The 19,370-nt window shown below is 32.5% G+C and overlaps 2 protein-coding genes across 2 annotated transcripts in view; both read left to right on the forward strand.

Moving 5' to 3' along the window:
- Positions 1-345: 345 nt before the first annotated feature.
- LOC131848864 (uncharacterized) lies at positions 346-4,910 on the forward strand. The gene is made up of 2 exons (XM_059198811.1): positions 346-358; positions 3,701-4,910. The coding sequence occupies exons 1-2, from the start codon at positions 346-348 to the stop codon at positions 4,879-4,881; spliced, it is 1,194 nt and encodes a 397-aa protein (XP_059054794.1). The 3' UTR covers positions 4,882-4,910.
- A 6,572-nt stretch (positions 4,911-11,482) lies between these two features.
- The window catches only part of LOC131848847 (protein takeout), a 31,525-nt gene continuing 23,637 nt past the window's right edge, over positions 11,483-19,370 (forward strand). Inside the window, exon 1 of the mRNA XM_059198795.1 lies at positions 11,483-11,666. Within this exon, the coding sequence (XP_059054778.1) occupies positions 11,600-11,666 (67 nt within the window). The 5' untranslated portion in view covers positions 11,483-11,599. The remainder of the gene's footprint in view (positions 11,667-19,370) is intronic.

A 19,370-nucleotide genomic window follows, 5' to 3' on the forward strand; every position in this document is an offset into this window, starting at 1 on the left:
TAGTAAGATTAATCAGCACTGTGTTTTAACCGCGACATTCTCTGCTATTTTCAAGACTAAAGATATACAATGTCCTGCCTCGATAATTATCTGTACCTGTTTTTATAGCCACCCAAAAGCGCCGTGGTGGTCTTTGAAATAAATGTTGTTCTTAATAAATACACATTAACAAGGATTAGGCATGCGATAATCATAAAAACCGCTACGCACTCTGTCTATGATTATTTCAAAGTGTATTAATTATTATTATAATGTTTGTAGCACTTTGAAATACTTTAGTAAACATAATTATAAATAAATAAAGTGAGCAAAGTGACTTCACTGGTCCAGTCAACCTAACTAGAAATGAATGTTACTAGTGAGTAACACAACAGTAATAAAACACCTATAAGTGTATATATGTATATGTGTGTATATATACACACATATACATATATACACTTATATCCCGAGAAGATAAAAAACATAGCTCTTAAGAATATCCTTCAGTTCTTGACCCTGACGGGTCTAGGTAGCGAACTTTGAAAAAGTACTTATCTTAATCGTATCGAAATGATTTTTAAATGATTCTTATTAATATTTTCTTATATACTGTTTTAAACTTAACGCAGTCATTATTTATACGTATAATTAGTAAAAATCACAAAAATCATTTTTTTTGCTGAGTTCCCGATATTTCGGCAGTGTTTCAACCACCATGATCACGGTAAAGTAAACAAATAAATATAAAACGTGGTAAGATCCCGTGATTTTTACTAATTATACGTATAATATTTTCTTTTTTCTCGATTAATCCTTACAGTTAAAATTATAACAAATTATACTCTGAACTATTTACATTATTTTTATTATAAACACACCGCAGTCAGTCATCCATTAAATTGCTCTATTTATTTTAATTATTATTTTCACGTACTCAAATGGGTTAAAGCTGAAAATCAGTGTTTTGTTCCTTGAACAATGTTCCACGCTGAGCTTCGACCTTTTTGTATTGCTACAGATCACACATAATAACACAATTTTATAAATCTTATGTCGTATTATGTATTGTCTATTCTTATGAACATGTTGTGTGTGATTAGTAACAAACAAATAAACTATATATCTATCTATCTATATACTAGCTATTGTTTTGTATTGTTAATAATTATACAAATGTCCATTATCTAAATAAATATTATTTCTATTTCTACTTTGTTATGTGTATACATTAAATATAATAATATAAGTACCGTGATAGAGTGAGGCCATGGTCACCCTACTAGGACGCGACCTCTGCGCGGGCGCATCGATTCGTGTTCGGACAACCAATCAGCCAAACACCTTGCTCGCTCATTGATCATTGAGTTGATATTGTATTTTTTGTATTCATTTCATAATCTAATAATTTAGTAGTTCATATATTTGGAGATCTATAGGTTCGACCTAGTTCAGACTCCAGTCTCTCACTAGGAATAAGTTGGAAGTTTAAATATAATTTATTGCGGAAGGAGATTGCCATGTCATTCCAATGCCAATGTAACATGTCAGGTGGACCTCCACATGGTTCCCCCTAGAAACCATCATCGTAAATTTCCATTTTTTTTAGAAGGTTTTTTAAGTATAAAAAAAATCCCTTTGCCAAGATGGGCTAACTGACCTGACTTCGTGATTTTGTCATCATCCTCCAGTGGTGCCCTGCCGGCGTAAACCATGGCGAATTTCCCGAAATAAAAAAAGGACTTTAATTTTATACAAGGACGGATCCAGCTTTCGCACTAGGAGGGGTCACATAGTCGTGGTCATGGCTCCAGGAGGGGGCCACATAGTCGTGGACAAGTCAAGAACTTATAATTTAATTTTGATAACAATAGATACAAGTAAAAAATAGGTACTTTAATAATGTACAAAGTAATTATATTATAATAAATTAATTAAATATTGAAGGTATGTAGTTACATAAAATCTGTATGGTGTCAAAATATATAAATAAAATCATTATGTTCAATAAGTGGTCCACCTAAGTCCTGAAACCAGCTCAGGGGGGAGGGGGTCATGACCCCCAGGACCACCATGACCCCCCTCCTGGATCCGTTGATTTTATAACGTTGACAATAAAAGGAATAAAGGTATTTTTTTTCGGACTACTCTAATGCTGTCGGCCGCAGCTGGCCTTTACAGCTTCACCGGATGATAAGGGGCGAGTGCAGATGGCACTCCAAACCAAAGGAAGGACTTATGGAGCGGCTGAAGGCCAAATCCCGCCTGACGGATACGACTTTAGTCTGAGGGCACCGCTAGGGGTTCGAACCTCGGCTCAGGCCGTCGTAATTTCGATCCCCGTTTGAATTGGACGGGGGATCGATCGGAGGGGATAAAGATATGTCATTTTGTAAATAGATATGGTTTAGGTATTCCTGTTATTTATCTTAATAATTTCATTACAGTTTCAATCGTGTTTTTTTTGTAGAACAAGAGTTTTTGTGCATTTCATAGTTCTATGTATAAAATATCTATGTATATGTATCAGTTGTCTAGTACCCATAACACAAGCTTTAGCTAGCTTAACTTGGGTCTAGATGGCGCTGTGTGAATCATCCTGAGATTATTATATTAGTACCATAGTTTATTGCTGGACACTGGAAACCACTTTTTTACCTTTAAAAAAAATGTATATAATTTGAGCTGTTAATTTTATGACATAATCCTTTCAGACCTGAATTATTTTTTTACATCCCATGGATTTGGTAAATACCATTCCGTCTAAAGTATAATAAGGAGCAAAAATTGCCTTAAATTTTTGAAAACAAATTAGTAATACTAAATTGAATATTTATAAGTGAACAAATGAATACAATCGTTTTCAATCGGAAATTATAAAATCGTTTTAAATGATATTTTATGTCTACGATTGTGCACGCCAGTTTTGAAAGGGATAAGAAGAATATACGTTTTTTTTACTCCTTTTTGCATATATTTATTTTACGTAGTTATAGAGTAGATGCAATAGCTTTCTGCACATAAAGAACCGACATACAAACATATAATACATACAAAATACACCACATAAACTGGATGGATGTACTTACGTGACAGTCAATGAGACCCAACTGATTTATTAGGTACTTACTTTAAGGTTATTATTCTATGTTAAAAATTAATTGTTACTAGGTATCAATTGTAATATATCCTATCTCAATAAACTATTATTGATTCATAATAATCTTCACATAGTATAAAATGAAATCACTTCCGATGTCTTATTACTTAGATCTTTTGAACTACGCAACGGATTTTAATGCAGTTTTTAGAATTAGATAGACTGATTTAAGAGGAAGATTTATATGTATAATACATGTATTGTTATACCCAAGTGAAGCGTAGAATTAAAACAACACAAATTGAAATATAAAATAAAAACAGAAATAGCGACATCTATACTTTTGCGCTTGTACTACATAATAAGCGTATACGGCTACTCGACGATAGATGGCACTGCATATTGCTTATATTTTCTTTAAAAGTAGTTATAAGATATATCTTGTTATTCTGAATTAATTGGCACTTATTATTAACAATAAACTCTATGATATAGTAATAATTAATTATTTTAAATGTTAATACTTTAATTTACCAGTTTCGATGTTTCGATGTCATGACAGTATGCTTGCGTTGCTATAGTAACACGTACATTATTAAAACAAAATGTCTAAACATAATATAACTAATAATAAGTTTATTTGTGATGTAAATTATGGACGATACAGTAAAACACACATCGGTAGCAACGATAGACCGTTTGGCAAAAGAATAGTTACACATAAAAAATTGGTTACCTCTAAGAACATACACACGGCTAATTCTAAAAATGGTAAGAGTTATTCCGCTGGCATTATAAATGAGGATAAATTAAAAGTGATTAGACCAAAGAAAACAACAAAATCCACAGTAAGTGTTCATAAAACTAATAAAATAGACGCATATGACCATAGTAAGGGTTGTGGTGATACAACTATAGAAGACAGTTTTAATTCCAATAGTAATAACGTGAATAGTAAAATAAAACAATATTGTGATACTAGACTCAATTCTGAATCGAAATCATCAAATTACAAAATAAAAAATGATAGACCAAGTTTTGGAATAAAACCATCAAAATCTTTAAGACAGTGTTATAGAAATGAGAATTTCCATCGATCGTCCGACTCCATTGGCGAAATTGAAAGCAACATGAGAAGGATTTCGTTAAACACAATTAAAGAATTACCTGAAGTTGTTATTTCAGACAGTACTGCGTCCCACGTTTCAGATGTATTTAATATATATTCAGATTCTGAAGAACTTGGATATTTAAACATTAATAATGAAGATACTATAAAGAAAATAAAAGAATTTAGGGATAACAATTATTTTGAGTGTCATTCAGCCAAATCTAGAATTGAAAGTAAAGTGAGTGTTACAAATTTGATAGATCACAAATGCAGCTACAGATTCTATTTGAACGATCGACTATTTCCCATACCAATATGCACTGACCATCAAAACAACATAAGATGTGTTGAGTGTCATCTACCAATGACTTTAAAAAATGAGGGTACTCATAAAATTAATGGTACAATACAGGCAAAAACTAGAATAGGAGATGACCAGCCACAAGACACGATCTTGTTTCTACCTATTAACGAGCATCTGATAATAAAAGAGAGAAAGAATGAGAAGAGAAGAGAAGAGGATATGTTCTATTTTGGGATCATAAAACTGGGTAGCGACGGTAACTCAGTTTTCAATCAAACAACGCCATCTAATTCACTGGCGTTGAGATATCAAAAAGGGTACAAAGACCATAGCAATAGTGTTTACAGATTTGAAAACATTGATCAAGGTGATGTTATTGTTATTTAATTCATTTTTTATGAATGAATTTGTATTATAATTTTGATTGTTATAATTGCAACAATTTTTATATAAAAATATTACTTTTATATTCTTAAATTTAACATCTGCTCAGTCGTTCTGTCGGTCGTTTATTCGTTTGTTTGCTGGAATATCAGAAGACATTATGTTTAGCTCATTTGTATGAACAATCCAAGATAATATAAAAATTTGATATTTTTTGTTATATTTATTGTAATAACTATTTAGTTATATTTATTGTAATAGTAGAGTAAGCCGAATATAGCGGAACGTAAATATTTCAATTAGATGCTTGAGTGAGGTGATACGAAAGATCTCTATTCTGAAAAATATCTACATCGTAATATTATTGGACAGATACAACTCTTAATTTCAGAAAACAGAATACAATCGTAATTTTATTACATGAATGTAGTAATTTTTTAAATTTTGGCTGTGACATTAAGAAACAAAAGTATAGTATTGAGAATTCCTCGCAAGATGGTAAACAATTTCCTGGTACCTACGCAACATAAAACCTGTCTGATTCTCATTTAACATCCATAATTATTTTCTGGTTCTTGAACACTGGCTCGCCTGCGTCATACAGAATCTTTCCATTATGCCAGCTCGTTAATAATGTTAAATGCATGACGTAATATTTCTAACATAAAAAATAAAATATTACGTGATTTTAATTTTTAAAAGTCTATTGAAAAATGCTTACATTAAGTATGACTTTCGTTAGATCTGGAAAATGCTAAATAATATCAGGACAATTCACACAACGCCATCTAGATCTATTATCATCCACAAAAAAAAACATTTGACAATAGCCCAAATAACCCAATATAAAATATATATATATATATATATATATATAGCCTATATAACATCACGCTACGACCAATAGGAGCGGAGCAGCAATGAATATTGAGTACTTCCGCTGCGTGCAATGCGTAAACGCATATGCTTCCTCCAGATTCCTACTTAGATTGTGGAATGAACTTCCTGCCGAGGTTTTCTCACGAGACTACAGCATGGGGTTTTTCAAGAAGGGTATATTAAGGTTTCTTAAGGGTCGGCAACGCGCACGTGACACCCCTGGTGCTTCAGGCGTCCATAGGCTACGGTAACCATTTACCATCAGATGGGCCGTATGCTTGTTTGCCACCATAGTAGTATAAAAAAAAAATTACGGAATTGTTTTCCTTTAGAAGTTCTAAAAAAAATCCGCGACAACATACATATATGTATCTTTTAGGGTTACCTCACTATATTTTTTTTATTGTAATCAAATTTCTTCTAGAATAATTCATTACTTGCGAAGGTGTTTTTTTCATTGTCATTTTGAGTCTTTTTAGGCAATAAGTAAGTATTACTTAATAACAATTTTGAACGTGAAAAACTTGAACTTTTGCATTAAAAAAACATTCTTTCCTCGTTTTAATATTATTTTAGATTAGTTTCCATGTTTCCAATTAGATATATATTGATTATAATATTATATATAGATAGATAGATAGAATATACTTTATTTGTAACACACAGTAAAGAAAAGGCTTTTTTTTTGTGTATGATAATGGAATGGTGCACCCGCCTGCGCTAACGGTTTACGCTGGCGGGGCACCAGTGGAGGATGATAAGATGAACATGAGGTCAGGTCAGTTAGCACATCGTGACAAATTTATCAGGAATTTAACACGATGGTTCCAGGGGGAACCGCGTGGAGGTCGACCTGACATGGTACATAGCAATGGGGTTATAAATCCACAATACTAACCCTTCCCCCCAGTAAAGAAAAGGCATAAACAATATTTTAAAGGACATGTATAGTTACAATAAGGCGGCCTCACACGTTTTGACTTGTAAAATGTGAACTTACAAGGATTGTTTAAAAAAGCAACACACAAGTTTCTTGCTTATTCTTCTTGTGATGAGACAGCTTTCCGAATAAGCGGTAGATTTAAAAAAAATGTTGACTATTCAAAAGTGCTTAAATTAAGTTTATTTGAATAAATGATTTTCTATTCTATTCTTATTGCTGAAAGCAATCTTTTCAAGGCAACCTTAGGGAAACGAATTGAAAAATGAACAGGTAGGTAATATGCATACAGGAGAAAAATAAAAAAAAATAACAAACATATATTTATGAAGGATTATAATATGAATTTAAAATTTATGTATATATTACATAAATTTTAAATTCATATATAATATATAATACATAAATTTCAAATTGATTACATTGCATGTTTACAATTAAATATATATTGTTTAACCCGCTCTTGAACATTTTATTACACCATTTACATATATCGAGGTCAACTAGGTCATATTCCCGTAAATAAACATTTACTTTAAGATCACGTATGTCATTTAACAATTGATCTTTTGCCTCACATCAGATGAAGGACTTGTTAACATATTTATTGGTAAGGTTAATCAAATCAAATCAAATCAAAACATCTTTCACGCTTTAATGACCTTGACCAGGGGGGGAGGGAATTGCTAGTAACGGGAACTAGTAATTCCCACTGCTAGCAATGTACCATGTTAGGTCGACCTCCACGCGGTTCCCCCTGGAAACCATCGTGATAAGTTCCTAGTGAATTTGTCACGATGGGCTAACTGACCTGACCTTCATGCTCATCTTATCATCCTCCACTGGTGCCCCGCCAGCGTAAACCGCTAGCGCAGGCGGATGCACCATTTCATTATCATCCCCGAAAAAAAAATGGCTTGACCAATGATCATGAAATTTTGACAATCTTATTTTGAATATACGTAACTAGAGGGATACGATATATTAGTTCTCGGGAATGGTTCTAAAAAAACAAAATCATAATCAAAAATATCTTTATTCATATAGGTCTATTACAGACTCTTATGATATGTCGAATCTACCGTCAGTTCGGAATGATTGCGAGATGAGAAGAACTGACAAGACACTCGGCTCGTATTCTTTTCAAATAAGCTTGTACTTGATTACAATAATACAGATTCATTCTTAAATGTAGGTCACAAAAATATTGTAGAAAAATCCGATATTTTAAAAAGATATTCAAAGAAGGTTGTTAGTGTTTAGTACTAATGAAGTACCCAATGTAAAGATTATTACAAATATTGTAAACAGCGCCATCTAGTATTTATAGAATAGAAAATCATTTATTCAAATAAACTTAAATTAAGCACTTTTGAATAGTCATAACAATTTTTTTTATCAACCGCTCGTTTGGAAAACTGTCTCATCACAAGAAGAACGAGCAAGAAACTTGTGTGTTGCTCTTTTAAATAATCCTTGTAAGTTTACATTTACAAGTCGAAACGTGTGAATACAAACTACCAACCAGCACTAATTTTTGGGTCAAATATAAATATACAACAAGATTGAATCAGTCGTAGTGATAAGAGCAGACCAGTCCCTACAAGCAGCACCCGTTCACGAGTATGACGGATGAGCCAGCCATCACTGCTCATATAGACCGAACCAAGTTGTTTGTCATAAGATAACCATTACCCCCGCTCCTCTCCCCATCGGTCTATAAATACGGAGGTCGGTAGTTGAATAATTCTCTTTCGTTGAATAAGCCACGGCATAGGGCAGTAAAGTCCTCGAGAGGCGACCGCGGACCGGAAGACGCAGCGTGGGAAGGCCTCCAGCAAGGTGGACCGACGATCTGGTCAAGATCGCTGGAAGGCATTAGATGCGAGCAGCGCAGGACCGATCGTCGTGGAGATCCTTGGTGGACGTCTTCCGGGCTGAGATGGTGATGATGAGGCCTATTAGGATGAAAATATTATTATATTATTTTGATAACACCAATCACGATATTCGCTCAACCAGAAAATTTTTACTTCATATCCCGGCTCATTTATCTGATTTCGTCCACTATTCTTTCACCGTTCAGGCTATCAAACTTTGGAATGACTTACCTCATGATATCAAAACCGCTACGAATAAAATTTCTTTTAAACATAAACTACGGGAACCTTATCTCAATTTGTAACTTTTTACTGCTCTCTTCTATTTCTCTTTCTTTCATTATTCTTCCATTCTACTCTCTATGGGTCTGTGACTGTCAGACTATTGAGTATCTAGTATATATTTATTTTATGTATGATAAAATAAATATATACTAGATACTCAATAGAATTTAGATAACTTAATAGAATTGAGATAATGTTCCCGTAGTCTATGTTTAAAAGAAATTTTATAATATAATATTTGTATATATTTATGTAATTTATGATTGTATTCCTAGATATATATTATATTTATCGTTCTGTTTATATTTTGTTGCGTTTTATTTATCATTTATTATATTTGCACCGCCAACAATTATTCTCTGCACCACCAATGGTTGACTGGTAGAAAATGCCGCATGGTGTTAGGTCCGCCAAATGTACTTTACTATATTTTGTATATTATGTGCATTGAAGTTAACTAAATAAAATAATTATATAAGAGTGTTGCTAACGCGGTTATAAAACATGACGTGTCAACGTAATTTAAACGTATATAAGCCAATTATTTTATTACGATGATCGTTAATTATATTCACTATTACAGCAGAAAAACCATTTTCCGTTTAAAATATTGTTATACATACAACAATGATGTTATATAAACCATTGTTTAACATTTCAGTTAAACTGTTGTGAAATCTTTGCGCAACTGTGGTCAATAAAGGCTAGAAAAGGTGGTTATAGGACCATAACAAAAAGTTACTTTGACCTTGGTGGTCTAGCGGCTTAAGATTCTCTCTTACTTCTGATGTTCGCAGGTTCGATACGAAAATATTGAGTAATTTTGTATGTATGTTACGAACTAGCAGTTTCAAACGCATGAAATTTATAGTCTGTGTTATTTTGATGTACAAGCTATATTATTGTAATTTTTCATCAAAATCCATTTAGTAGGTTTTGCGTGAAAGAATAACAAACATTCATGTATCCATACTCACAAACATTCACACTTATAATATTAGTAAGTTCGATTCCAATAAAATATATCAGTTGTCTAGTGTTTAGGTTGGGACTAGATGGCGCTGAGTGAATTGTCCAGGGTTTTTTTTTATGGGTGACAATGGAATGGTGCACCCGCCTTCGCTAACGGTCCATACCATGAAATGTCCATACCATGATAGACGATTACTCTTCAACCTCTCTGACACCGGTGCCACTTTCATACTTCCTCTAATGTATTCATTCTTTATCTTATCCATTCTTGTCACACCACACATCCACCTCAACGTTCTCATTTCAGTTGCATGCAGTCGTCTTTCATCCGTCGCCTTTACGGGCCAGCACTCTGATCCATACAAGACAGCAGGCCGGATCATGGTCTTGTAAATCCCCTTAAGCTTAAGGGGAACACGCGAGTCACACGTCGTTGCCGTAACCTGCCGCCACTTCATCCATCCTGCGTTTTTTTTTTTTTTATTCCCTTTTATTTGTTTCACCGTTTTTTTTTTTATGTGTATATTTTAAATCTTAGGCTCCCGCTGCGATTTGATACAGGGGAAGTCCTTAATAGAAGTTTTCACTGTAGGGATATATATTATATTATACATACTTTCATAATTACACATATATTATACATAAAATATTATATTAAAATATATAATAGATTTAATACTTAAATATAAAATTTAATCATAAAAAGTTTACGCTTGTATGTAGTGTACACTTATGTATTGTTAATCTGTTTTAACTTATAAATAATAATTTTAGCCAGGGCATCATAAGAAGCAAGAGTTTCCGGCTTTTTAATGAGGCTCGTCAAATTATAAGGGGATCCATCCTGCGTTAATTCTATGCTTTATGGTCCTGTCTAATTCACCATTGCTTTGGAGGAGAGAACCTAGATACCGGAAATCGGAGCAGATCGGTAATGGAGCTCCATTTAGTGATACGGAACAAGGCGATAATGATAACAATAATAATAACCCTGGACAGGGGGGAAAAAGGATTGTTAGTAATGTGGAATGATGATCTCATTACTAGCAATGTACCATGTCTGGTTGACCTCCACGCGGTTTCCACTGGAAACCATCGTGATAAATTCTTGTTGAATTTGTCACGATGGGCTAACTGACCTGACCTCATGCTCATCTTATCATCCTCCACTGGTGCCCCGCCAGCGTAAACCGTTAGCGCATGCGGTTGCACCATTCCATTATCAAGTCTAAAAAAAACTGATATATATACTTAGATTTATATTTACATACATACATAAATATACATAGAAAACACCAAGACCGATACAAACTATCATACCCATAAATACAAAAGTTTACACCTTGCGGGGAATTGAACCCGCGAAATCGAATTTCGCTGATATAGTACGCCCTCTGGTGTTAAATCCACCACAACCTAGATTAAAACTTAATTGAATCGAATTAAATGTATCTTACAGTACATTAGTTTCTTTTCAAAGACAAAAACCATAACAATCAGGTATTTATATATATAATTTATGGGATTATTCATATATATATATATATATATATATATATATAACCCATCAATATAAGAACAGTGATTATTCAATGCGAGATTGGATTGAATTGTGTATTACACACATAAATATAAGAGAAGGGAGCACAGATCTTCAGTTCATAACAGAGTATCTACGGTCGCGGCTGCCCCTCACAATTTAAAGTATCGTGAACGCATTCGAAAGATCGACTGTTCTTTTTTTAAATTACAATCTGTGGTCAAAATGTTTATGAATTGTATATTTTTAATTTTGGCGTTGACGTGCCGTGGCTTGGCGGGAAATGATTTGCGTGAGTAATATTTTTAGTAATTCTTTTTAATTATGTTAATTGATGAATTTTGTTGAATAAATTTGAAGGAAATATATATTGATTGTTGTTTTAAAATTCGTCCCATTTTCGACAGGCGAAGAGCATTGCCCATACAGCCTAGTCAGTAGTTACATTAATCTTCAGTATATAAATAAATTTATTTCTTAAGTAGAATGTCCGTAATAATTTTCTTCAGTAATCCATAAAATTAGTCATAATATGTAATTAGTCATATCCAGGTTTTAAGCAAAATATATATTGAAATAAATTATTTGAATAATATAATATGTTGCTGGCCGCTTGTCCACCATACTTTTTTATAAATTATGCATATTTATAAAAAGTATGGTTTTGATCTTTTTAATATTTTGACGGTCTAGCGTGACCTTTTGAGAATTAGTATACACTCCTAAAATTATTCCTGTTTTTTTTTAATAAATATGTAATGGTTTTGATCCATTTACATAATAGAACTATATTAGAAGTACAATTCAACTTTTAATTTTTTATTCCAATATGAAAGTATGCAGTTTTATTGATAATATAATAAAATATTAAAAATTTACGTTATAAGTGTAATAATATATTATTTTTAACAGCTATATGTATTTTTGAAAAAAAAATATTGAATCAACGAATACTTGAGTGGAACTTAGTTTGTGAATAAAATTATTTCAGTTTGTTATAGAGTTTTACTGAAATCTAGTGAAGGCACACTAATTATAATTTTTAATACCGTTTTAAAAAAATTACATTTCCGACATTATATATCTGTACCTTATCAAAAGACTTTTGATATCAATAACTTGACGTTTATTCGAAAATAGGAATTCGTTTATATTTTTTTTCACATTACTGTAAAATCATCGGTATCAACAACTTAACATATATTCTATAATTTATATAAATATTAGTGTCCGACCGAAAGTTCGATTTTGAAACCGAAACTAATTTCTGAAGTTGTCGTGCACGCTAAGATTAATAAAACTATAATGGATCTCATAATCGTGGATGGTTTGAAAAAATAATAAAAATATTGTTCATATTTGTTTTTTATTATATTAAATAAATTATTACAACAATCTTAATATACCTACTGCATTTCCATTTCACGTCCTAATTAATGCAGAGTAACGGCTGAAATGCACCAAATTTCAGTGTTTTAAGGCATTTTATACTTGATCAGGTCAATTTCGGTTTTGGTTTCGGTATCAGCAGAAACTGAAGCCACGGCCGAATATTCGGTTTCGGTTTCAGTTTCGGCTGGAAAACCAGTTTCGGTCGGACTCTAATAAGTATATATCGTCATCAAGATCCTTTAGGGTTTAAAGAATATGATGGAAGATCGTAGAAAGAGGTAAGAGCTCCACCGAAAATAGAGTTTCTTTTCAATTATGAACGAATGACGAATATTGTCCTATTTCTGGGCATATATCTTGCATATTTCACTCCATTTTTTTTATTCTGCGCGGCATTGAAACACCTCTAGTTGCATTCAAATTCAATTCAAATTCAAATTCAAAAATCATTTATTCATGTAGGACATTTTAGCCGCTTATGAACGTCAAGTTTTACATTATAATTTTTTTTCCCTACCGTCCAGTACGGTATATAGATCCAATTGAGAAGAACTGGCAAGAAACTCAATTGAATTACTTTTTTTTTAAATCCAGTTTACAGTGCATTTATATAGGTGTCTATGTCTAACATTAAATGAAAATCCCGAACATGAAAACTATTGCCGTGCACGCTCGTCATTCAAGTAATCGTTTAGTGAGTAATAGGCCTTGCTCAGTAAATATGATTTAACAGATGTTTTGAATTTATTTAAGAGTAATTCCAATATATCCTTTGGTATCTTATTGTAAATTTTTATACCTATTCCCATAAAAGACCTATTGACTTTTTCTAAACGATACTTGGGGACAGCAAGTTTGTCTTTAAATCTATTATGAATATTGCTGTTTTTTAGGAAATAAGTCAAGATTTTTATGAACATATAGGATATTTGAATATATAAATTGAGAAGCAACGGTGAGAATATTTGCCTCTTTGAATTTCTCTCTTAATGAGTCACGACTCTTCATACAGTAGATCGCATGCATTGCACTGTCGCTTCTTGGACTGACCGACGCTGTCCATCAAAGACCTATGGTAGATATCTTTGCCCAGTTTTCCCGACTTCAGCGGCATATGACATCTTGCTCAGGTCACTAATAACCATTTTGGATCGAGGGGTAAGGATATTTAGGAATTCGTTCTATCATTTCTTCTCTATACTTTGTTCTATTGCTTTTTGGCAAATCTTAAAGCAAAACTTACAAATTTTATGGATATAGGTTAGTCAACTCAGTTCTCTGGCATATTTATTTATTCATTACTTATAAGTTCATGTTGTAAATAACTTCTACAGTATAAGAGATTATTCGACATACGAACTTTTACTTAATGTATAATATATATATATAGTTTTAGTAATATTGTTTGATATTAGTGGAATACTGTGACATTTATTAATTATATAATATTCAATTGTATAAAGAATTTAATGTATTAACAGTAAGACAATTATATATATTAAAGATAATACTATACCAACATGTATCTGCTCAACAATACATACAGCACATAGATACTAAACGTAGACAAGATAAAATATTTACTACAATAATGCAAATCCTCTTTTGGGTAACGTCAATTAAAATTTCTCGGACTTCACTTATATAATAAAATCAGTAGTCAGATAAAAATTTACCCTTTTACTACATATAATTGTAAAATTAATGTTACTAATTACCTAACTACATTAACCATTTATACATACATATAACATTATACATTTACAATTTTTTCTGTTTCAATATTGAAACAGAAAAAATTGTAAATGTATACTCTCATATAATTTAAATTAAAAACAAAAATACATAGATGTATATATAATATCAGTTATACATCACACACATACACACACACACATACACACGCGCGCGCACACATACACAACTATAAAACTATAAACAAATTCATCAGATGTCATATAAGATAGTAAAAATTAAAGTACGTCAAAGCTACGTAAAAACTGTAAAATTGAACCAACCATTGTGGAAGGAAATAACATCTGTAACACAGGGATTCCCTAGCACAGATGTTACGGCCTATAAATTACCGACATTGTGTAAAAAAAAAAAATTAATAAATATATTATTATTAATATTATTACTCTATTACTACTCTTCTTTTTTCCAATGATTCTATTATTTATAAAATTTTAGCTGAATTTATATATTTAAATAGTATTAAAATTTAATGTAATATGTTCCGTATTGTATATGACCATGGATACAAGTACAAAATTATCGTTGCTAGATATAAATTAATGACGATTCCCCGTTTTGTTTTTGGCGAAATGCCCTAAAATCGGGGTGAATGTAATGTTATATCATAGTGCGTAGCGGTTTCTATGTTGATTGTCGCATGCCTAATCCTTGTTGTTAATTAAATATAAGTAATTCAATATTTATTTAAAAGAGCAACACACAAGTTCTTTATTCTTCTTGTGATGAATCTGCATTCCGAATAAGCGGTAGAATAATAAAAAACTTGACTATTCAAAAGTGCTTATATTAAGTTTATTTAAATAAAAATTATTTCTATTTCTATCACAAGAGAAAACAAAAACGAATTTTGAAACATGTATACCTATATATTTATACGTGACCTATATCGATAGAACTTTAAATAGTTGATACAAGGATTTGGACTATAGATAAGACTTAAATTTTGAACACGAATGAAAGCATAATAAATAAACACATATAAGAATTGGCCTTTGGCCTCATCGCTTATACAATTATGAAGAAGTTTCAACGTAGACTAGGCTGTACGGTCTAAGAATCTTTGCCTGTTTCATCATTGAAAAGGAGATGGACGATTATGGAAAAAAAAATATTGTGCTAATTATTATAAATTTAATGACATATTGTATTAAAATAATTATGATATCAATTTCAATATTCGCATACCCCTACGGGGTGCTGCATGTCGGGTACCTTTATTATATTGTAAGATCAAAATTACCATGTAGCAAGCAAATAAATTATAATTATTATCATAAGGAAGAAAACAAAAGTGTCCTTTCTGTAATGTGTAATTATATGTACATTTTATTTGCTCTTTTTTTTCGTTTGTTGTTTATATTGTATTTTTACATTGCACTGAATAAAATATTTTTCTTTTTTTCTTTCTTTCTTTCTTTCTTTCTTTCTTTCTTTCTTTCTTTCTTTCTTTCTTTCTTTCTTTCTTTCTTTCTTTCTTTCTTTCTTTCTTTCTTTCTTTCTTTCTTTCTTTCTTTCTTTCGCGTACATTTTGTTCCATCTTTGGCAAACACTGAACCAAAACTTATAAACTAGGTTCTAGGTTAATGAACTTAATTCTCTGACATATTTATTAGTTAAAGTTGATATAGTATCATAAGTAAGAAAATAAGAGTTGAAAATTTTATTTTTTTAAATTTAGATTGTTGAATGATCGACCTGCCCAAAATTTCTCTAGAGACTACTGCATGGGGCTTTTACAGAAAGGTACAGAATAGAATAGAAAATCATTTAATCAAATAAACTTACATTGAAGCACTTTTGAATAGTCATCACATTTTTTTTAATCTACCGCTCATTCGGAATGCTGTCTCATCACAAGAAGAACAAGCAAGAAATTTGTGTGTTGCTCTTTTAAATAATTTATTCTTACTTACAATTTAAGTTTAAGTGTGTGAATACAAAGTACCGATTAGCACTAATTAATTGAAATAATAAAATAGAAAAAACATTCAATACACAACAACTGGTTAAACAATTAATAAGAGAAAATAAGTCATAGTGATTAGAGCAGACCAGTCCATACAAGCAGCACCCGTTCACGAGTATGACGGATGAGCCAGCCACCACTGCGCTCGGCCATATTTTAGGGAGCCCAATGACCCGGCCCACCACGCCGCCACAAGTCTGGACATTTTAGTGAGCATGACTACTCAAAACATCAGACCACGTCATAGCTACTCACAATTGCAATTGTATATTTAGGTTATCTACCATTTACAATGAGATGAACTGTATGCGACTTTACCAAAGTGTCTTTCAAGTATATTTAGGTTTCTTAAGGGTCTGCAACATCTCTGCCGTCTATAGTCCACGGTAACCATTTACCATCAGATGGGCCGTATACGAATTTACCAGCAAATATGAAAAGTTATTATTACCTGTAACTATGACCATTTAGTTGACCCACTTAACAAAAAGAAAATGACAACACTGTTGTTTTTGACCTCCGAGGTCATAGATATATTAATAGATGACCTCAGGTACAGCACACGTCCTAAACAACTTATAGATTTTAATATATTATATAGTATAGCTCAATATGCGATTTGTTTGAATGTCTCCTTTCAATAACATATTTTAGTTATTATCTTATATTTATTAAGGTTTTTAATTTTAGGTTCTTTGTTGTATAATTAAGTTATGTATATATCATTTGTTGAGGAGATCCGCAGAAGAACCAGAGTGACCGACATAGCCCGAAGAATTGCGACTTTGAAGTGGCAATGGGCAGGGCACATAGCTCGTAGGACAGATGGCCGTTGGGGCAGTAAAGTCCTCGAGTGGCGACCACGGACCGGAAGACGCAGCGTGGGAAGGCCTCCAGCAAGGTGGACCGACGATCTGGTCAAGATCGCGGGAAGGCATTGGATGCGAGCAGCGCAGGACCGATCGTCGTGGAGATCTTTGGGGGAGGCCTATGTCCAGCAGTGGACGTCTTCCGGGCTGCGATGATGATGATGATGATATATCATTTGTTACTATGAACTTAATTTCTTTGTATATTTTTTTTTGGTAGTTAGGTATCTGCAATCAGTACTGGTACTATAAGAAGGTGAGTTGTTGTAAGCGTGGGAGGAACTCTGTCCTTTGACAAGGTCCCCATGTTTCAGTTAGCTAGAAATCTTTCTTCCATCTCAAGGATATTCGATCTTTTTAATCTTTTTGCTGGGTTGTTGACTAGAAGCTTCTGAGATAATTCGTTTAGGTGAATAGTATATATTTGTATAATATAATAATTAAACAATAAATAATTTTACAAAATTGTACAATATCCATGGTAATGTAATGGTAAATCTATGCAATGTGTTATCTAAAAAACTATAATAATGTTTTCATAGAATAACTTAAAATCGACAGCACTGACAATATTATCTGATTACACTAATAATGAGTGCGTAGCGATTTCTATGTTGATTATCGCATGCCTCTTACTTGTTACTGTAATTATTATGTAAAAAAAAACATCTATTCAAAAGAGCAACACACAAGTTTCTTGCTCATTCTTCATGTGATAAATCTGCGTTCCGAATGAGTGGTAGAATCAAAATATGACTATTCAAAAGTGCTTGTAAGGAGTTTATTTGAATAAAGATTATTTCTTTCTTTCTTTATATAAAAAAAAACTTGCTCATCCTCTTGCTTATCCTCCACTGGTGTCCCGCCAACATATGCCATACAGTTCATATTTATCTTTAAAAATAATGTTAAACATTATTAATTAAACAATTATTTTATTATCATAAAAAGTCTTTGTTACATTTCACAGTTTACTTAAAATTTTTCATTACTATCCCGCTCCTATTGGTCGTAGCGTGGTATCATATACATACATTTTAGCCTTCCTTTATTAATATCTGTACAATATATAATAACTAATTTTCAAAATCGGACCACAGATATTTAATTAAGAACAATAATCCCCATCATCATCATCATCATCATCAGCCCACTGCAGTCCACTGCTGGACATAGGCCTCTCCCAAGGCACGCCACTGGGCACGATCTTCAGCCCTTCTCTTCCATTCCAATAATCCCCGTGATAATAGAATAGAATAAGAATTGCTTGATCGTCTTCTAAAAAATAAAAAATAAAAAAAAAAGTTTGTAAGCCGTCACACTGCCTTTCCCGCCCCCCTTTCCCTGCACAATATGGACATGATCATTCGCCGTCGTCTAACGAGTGAAACAACCACCGCATGCGTCAGTAAACAAAAGGAGCTCCTTATATATTAAAATAAACTGTATTTGTGTCGCAAGGGTAGTGTAATTTGGTTGAAAAACACAAGTGCTTCACGTCGCCGATGCACTTCATTTATAAACTATAATTTGGGCGAGTTCCTCGTCTTTCTTTTTCTTCGATCACACTGCAGTTGTGGCTAAAAATACATCAAGAATAGAAAATCATTTATTCAAATATATTTTTTTAATCTACCGCTCATTCGGAAAGCTGTCTCATCACAGCAAGAAACTTGTGTGTTGCTCTTTTAAATAATTTTATTATTACTTTACATTTTTAAGTTTAAGTATGTGAATACAAACCACCAATTAACTTATTTGACGACCTCGGTGGTCTAGCGGTCTAGCACACCGCTTTACGTCCGATGGTCGCGGGTTCGATTCCTCGCACGGCACAAACATATGTATTTATGAGTATGTTTTTGATTCCTCGCACGGCACAAACATTTGTATTCATGAGCATGATTGTTTTCTATGTATAATATGTATGTATTTACGAAAAAAAAATCTATGTACTTGTATTAGTTATCTAGTACCTGTAACACAAGCTTTAGCTAGCTTAACTTGGGAC

The sequence above is a fragment of the Achroia grisella genome, unplaced genomic scaffold (assembly GCF_030625045.1).
Source record: "Achroia grisella isolate CSIRO2021 unplaced genomic scaffold, CSIRO_AGI_Agris_v1 utg598, whole genome shotgun sequence".
NCBI classification, from domain to species: domain Eukaryota; kingdom Metazoa; phylum Arthropoda; class Insecta; order Lepidoptera; family Pyralidae; genus Achroia; species Achroia grisella.